Below are 6,000 nucleotides of genomic sequence, written 5' to 3'. Positions count from 1 at the left end.
ATAGGTCACAAGCCAGCAGATAATAGCAACATGCTGCTTCTTCTTCTTTTACTTTATAATCAGCAGAGTACTAAGAAGTGGGCTTGTTCATTTACCTGTACTCCCTCCACTGGCTGCATGACTGGTTCTGCAGAAGCAGAAGAACAATATTGCAGGATAAATACATGTTCAGGTTCTGGAAGATCCCTCTCTCTACAAGATTCTAACAGTTTTAAAGGTGGATCATATTTGTGGCTGAATTACTTGACAGTGACCTTTTTTAATTATATATACACACTACAATCCCTCAGTCATTTCCTGAACTGTGACTTGCCAGCAATATAGTGGCCTGAAAACAATAGGCACTTATCCTCAAAGTTGGCAAGTAGAGGGAGAATTATTTGGTAGGTATGACACCAAAACCCAATCTTTGTGCTTTCTCACATACATCTACTGTATAGACAGAGGCAGAAACAGACAGAGTTTTAGGTTGTCGGTGGGTCATGCTTTTTCTTTTTGCCCCTGCAGGATTTGCAGACACAGCAGATGATGCATGGAGATGCCACAAGCAGCAAGGGAGAAGTCACAAGCGCTATGATACCCAATCCCACCAGGATCCCCACAACCTGCAAAGTTTAAAGAAAAGAAAAATTAACCAACAAGAAAATAAAGTGTGTGTGTGTGTGTGTGTGTGTGTGTGTGTGTGTGTGTGTGTGTGATGTTTGTCATTGCTCTGTTTGAGCTGGTTATCAGCATACCTGTGTTCTGTTCCACATAACCGAGGCTCGAGAATGGCCCAGTTTGTTTCTGCAGGGGCCTTTGTCATAATGTCTTAAGAAGATATCATTCTGAAAGATAAAAGAAAAACTGTACTGAGCAGGTCACGTTAATGTGGGGAGATTAACAAGACAGGAGTAGAACTATCACATTCCTGACAGTGCAGTAAAATTAACTGTTCTGGCAGAGAAGTTTGCCTGCCTGTTACTTAATTACTTTGAGAAATTAAATGGGAAACTTTAGATCTATAAGACACACTGTCTAAGATATTTCATATCCCTAATATTTATCTTCTGTATTCCTAATATTTCTCTGTTCTCTAGTCAGTTCTTCCATGGGCTTAACAGGCTGCTCTTTAAAATGGAAAGTCCCCACTTTCCTTTTCTCCCCCATCAAACTAATTACTTTATCTCAACAAGATGAGTGGCACTCAGTTTCCAAACACCCTCCCCCGACAGTTCCCCTGTAGCTTGAGCCCTGCTTTTTCCATTCATTCTTCAACCTAACTTTATTGTTATACAAGTATTACCTTGCAGTAAATTTTGAATACCTGAAACCTTAGTGGGTTTATAAGAGCTATATTGTAACCATGCAATGACTACACCTTGTCAAAGAAATCATTTAATTGACTTATCTTTAACTGATTAAAATCAGCTAAAGGCATATCTACAGACAACTATCACAGCTTCACGTGTTTAGACTATTATGGAAACTTGACACCGCTCCAATTTTTCATAGTGTTACACAATGATTGTGTACACTACGTACTCCAAAACAGACTTGAAAAAACGGCACCCATAAACAGCCTGGATAGAAAGTTGAGCACACCCTGAGAATAAAGAGGAACAAGGAAGTTTCATCATTTCCAAACTGTGTAGCAAAAACCTATTTAACTTTATTTTACCTCAAGTACTGGAACAAAGAGTTCTTTTCCTCACCTCCCACAAATATTACTACTGACTGTGCCAAAAACTGATGTTATCATTGTACACCCGTATGTTCCTTCTTTTGGACCTTCCTTTAGAATTCAAAGTCAGTGCAAGTGGAGAATATTTGATGTTTTGGTGGCAATGCTTGGCAACTTGCAGATTTGGGCACTTTTTATGATGATAGTGTCCTCCAAGTTCAGACTTCCTGTTCTTCCCTCCTCTTGAGCTCTTTGTATCCCTAATAAGATTCTGAACATGAAAAGTAGTTTCCAAAACACTTTCATCCTCAAACTTATTAACTGGATCATTCTCGTCTGCTATAACAGCACTAGAGACTGACTATGGAGAAGTGACCTAGTTTAAATGAGCTCTGAATTGACCCCAATTTGAAACTGTAGCCTTTATCTGGACCAGACCAAATCTGAACATTTTTAACAGGTTGGAATCCAATTAATTGGGGGGAGGGGAAAGGCAGGGGGAACACAACTAAATAGCTCTCAACCCACCTATCTTTAGCAATAGTATTGGAAAATCCATCTTCCCCAAGAGAATTAGCATTGGACCAAGAGATTTGGCTACAATCCACTTCAATTTAGGAAAAAAAGAAAGAAATCTCTTTGAGGCTCATTGGAGGCAGAAGTAACTTTTAAGCTTTGGCCACCATGAGGCTCCATTTAAATATAATTGCATTCACTCAAGTAAAGATCCTTTTATCCTTAGCATAAAGGGACAGAACTAGAACATACATGATTCCGGTTATGACATATGGGACTTATCCCCCAAATCCTTAACTAGCCTTGCTCTAGAACCTTCGTCCCATGGCACTTACATCCAAGTTCTGCAGGCAGTACCAGCAAAATGTATGCTTGCAGTTCTTACACATCATTTGAGCGCAGCCTTCATTTCGTTCAATATAGATCCGGCACACTGGGCACTGTTTAATTGGAGCCTCTGTGTCAGTCCTGGTAAGTGCTCTAGAAGGGTAAGGAAATATATGAAGATGAAATTTCAGTGCAAAACCTGTGGCTGTCTGACTGGAGTACTAATGTCAAGTCATTTATGCATCATTATGTTCTTTAGGGCCCCTAGTTCACACTCAACTCCATGGTCTGGCATGCGCCATGAATTTCAAGATTGCCTGATGTTAGCTTCTTAATGTACTGGAAGTGTAAAATCTCGTATTCAAGGGAATGCATTAAAACATATACTAAGAGCAAAAAAAAACCTGCTCATGCAGCATAGAGACAAATTAAACGTTCAATTCCACTGATTTTTCGTAATGTACAAAGTAAAGACTCACTACAGCCATGCATGTACCAGATATAACATTAAAAGAATGGTACTGGACAATGTGGAAAAGAGCTTCTGTATTTTGTTAAGATGACTGGACTGTGTAACTCAAAGTACTGTCCTTGCTTCTGCATGACAGCTTTAACCTCAAGCAAAGCCAAAGATCTAGCTTGAAGATCAAAAATCATATGAAGATCTCACAGGCAATTCCTGTTTGATGAAACCCCCTGCTGACCAGGCTTAGTTTTAACTCTTTCAACTCTTGCAAAAATATTCACAGTGGTGGAAACTACAGAGCACAACAGAGAGTTTAAAGATTACTCTGTGCATGCCAGTGAATGCTGTTCTGTTTCTGTGAGTACAGGTTAGCCAGAGACCTGGTATAATGTAAACATAAGAGTATTTACAGAATTCAGAGACATTCAGCCATTGCCAGAACTATGCATCCTCACTAATAGACTGCTATAAGAACACAGCTAGTGCAGTCATTTGCATCTGTGCAAAGTGAGTATAAAGGGCTACCAAATCAGAATTCTCCACTCACACCAGTGGAAGAATTTGGCACTTACTTAGCACAAGAGTTAGGCCTAGTCTATGTACAGTTTTTATACCAGTTCAACTATTATGGTTAAGAGGTATGACTTCTCTACCAAAAGTAGAGTGACCAGACAGCAAGTGTGAAAAATCGGGACGGGGGTGTGGGGTAATAGGAGCCCATATTTAAAAAAAGCCCAAATATCGGGACTGTCCCTATAAAATTGGGACATCTGGTCACCTTAACCAAAAGAGTTAAATTGGTGTAATACTTAGTATTATAGACGCAGTTATGTCGTTTTAAAGGTGACTTATGATAGTATAGTTTATTCCCCTTTGTGACAGGTTGTTCACCCCAACACTGGCCCTGAAGGGGTTACTGTAGGCTAAGAAGGGGGCCAATTAACCAGACAGGCCACGGCTGAGGGGAATCAGGTGGCTTAAGTAATCCCTTGACTGAATAACGAAGGAGCCCAGCTGAAGAGGAATGAGCTGGGCAGGGTTTTATAAAGGCAAGAAGTTGGCAATAGAGAAGAGTAACTGCAGTTGCTTTCTGAGAGAAGGGACTTTTGGGGTGGGCAAACCCAGAGAAGTGGGGGAGCCAGAAAGTTAGGAAAGGCTGAGGGGAAAGGCAGTAAAATCTGAAGTGAAATAGACCTTAGCTACTGATCAGAGGGTCCCTGAGGTGGCACTTTGAGTAGAGGGTGGGCCCAGGTTCCAGCCACTGGGGAAGTGGCACTAGCTAGGCAGTGAATGGGAAGACTGCCTGACACACATTACTTGGCTGGAAGACTAAGCCATGAACACAGAGCATCTTGCCTCACTGAGAGCTAGGAAGAGAAGGTAGGATGTGCAATGAGAGGTGAAAAGGAGGCATTGGACCTGGAATCAGTTAATCCCCAGAGTGACCAGGAGGAGGCGCACTAGTGGTGAGCGGAGTTGTGACCCCCTTCCCTGTGGAAATAGCTATATTGGTATACAGTAAATGCACCCACACTAGGGAGGTTGCATCACTTTAACTACACTGATATAGTTAAAGCGGTATAATTTGTGTGTGTAGACAAGGTCTGAATGACACACACAAAGGTGCAAAGCACTGGATAACCCAGACTGAGGACCATGGAACTTCCAACTCCATAAGTAGCTGCTTAATGCAGGAGTAACAGCAGCATGTGAATTATATTTAGAAACCACATCTGTCATGATGTATTAGAAATAAGACTAAAATATGGAGAAGGCAGGTCCATGAAGTATATGTGGCACTGGACCTCCATTTTGTACCACTAGCAGAGCTGAAAGATGGCACCGCCTAGCTGAATTCTGCTCTTACCCCTGCTCAGTTGGTATTACAATGGGTTGGTTTTCCTGGCACAAGCGCTCTGGGTGCCATACTTCTTTGCAGGATGAACAGAATTTCAGATGACAAGCTGGGCATTCCACAGGCACTGGTTGTCCTGAGTCACTCAGTTCAACATGGCACATGGTCTGGCAGTCAGCAGCAGGGCACCACGTTCTGCATGGGTCCAAGTGGACTTCTGAAACATAAATATGGAAACAAAACTGTTTAAATCTGCATTCATTATATACTCCTTTTTTCACTCCAATTACCATTTCTCTAGTCATACAAGGCCTGAGCCGATGCCCACTTAGTTCTTTAAAGGATTCTGTATTGCTAAGACTATGGCCACAGTGCAAACAGTGTTGCACTGAACACATAATTAAGATGATGAGAATTTGTCAGACACCATCAGACAAACTTCAGTCTTTCACCATGAGAAGTTGGTGATAAGTTAATGAGTGAATGTTAGATAGTCTCCCCATCTCTCTCTAGAAGAGCATGCACATCTCTGCCTAGAACAACATTTGTCTCTGTTGCACTGTTACAGGCCCTGCTGCATAGCTGGCTTATCCATTTAAGGTACACTCTGGAAAAGCAAATTAAATGAAAAACTGTTCTTCCTTAAGGGCTGGAATGATACTCCTTCAAAAAATAAATACTTAGCTACATTTGTACTGCTGCAATTCTAAATTTAAACTGCTTGTTAGACATGTCCTTGAAGTCTTAGGCAACAGGACTGAATTACAAAAATAGGAATAAATACAGCTAGCTAATAGGTCTGTTAAAAGCGGGACATTTTTACACAATGTCAACATGAATATATACCTAATATTACCTAATATCCCTCTAAAAATATAAGCAATTATGATCTTGCACTTATATCAGGAGTAGCTCCACTCAAGTCTGAGTAAAGTCACTTCTCTGGGCCTCATTTTCCCCATCTATAAACTAAGAATAGTGATACTTATTCTCCTCCCTAAGTGGTCATCATTAAAAAAACAACATTGGTCAGCTGTTACCACACAATAGCTTCGGTGATATCGCCATTATCCCCCGGGCATCGATGTGGTATCTTATACACACTATCATTTGGTAATGAGTGACAAATGTTAACTTTTGCTACTGTGCCCCTGTGTTGCCTAGAGACATTTC

The 6,000-nt window shown here is 41.0% G+C and overlaps 1 protein-coding gene across 1 annotated transcript in view; it reads right to left on the bottom strand.

Moving 5' to 3' along the window:
• Positions 1 to 211: 211 nt before the first annotated feature.
• The window catches only part of RNF144B (ring finger protein 144B), a 65,672-nt gene continuing 59,883 nt past the window's right edge, over positions 212 to 6,000 (bottom strand). The window contains exons 5-8 of the mRNA XM_024217521.1: positions 4,840 to 5,044; positions 2,515 to 2,659; positions 738 to 827; positions 212 to 605 (exon numbers count right to left, since the gene is read on the bottom strand). Coding sequence (XP_024073289.1) covers positions 465 to 605; positions 738 to 827; positions 2,515 to 2,659; positions 4,840 to 5,044 — 581 coding nt within the window. The 3' untranslated portion in view covers positions 212 to 464. The remainder of the gene's footprint in view (positions 606 to 737; positions 828 to 2,514; positions 2,660 to 4,839; positions 5,045 to 6,000) is intronic.

The sequence above is a fragment of the Terrapene carolina genome, unplaced genomic scaffold, assembly GCF_002925995.2.
Source record: "Terrapene carolina triunguis isolate 2854851 unplaced genomic scaffold, T_m_triunguis-2.0 Scaffold58, whole genome shotgun sequence".
Classification (NCBI taxonomy): Eukaryota; Metazoa; Chordata; order Testudines; family Emydidae; genus Terrapene; species Terrapene triunguis.
This window is presented reverse-complemented; position numbering and strand designations above follow the sequence as displayed.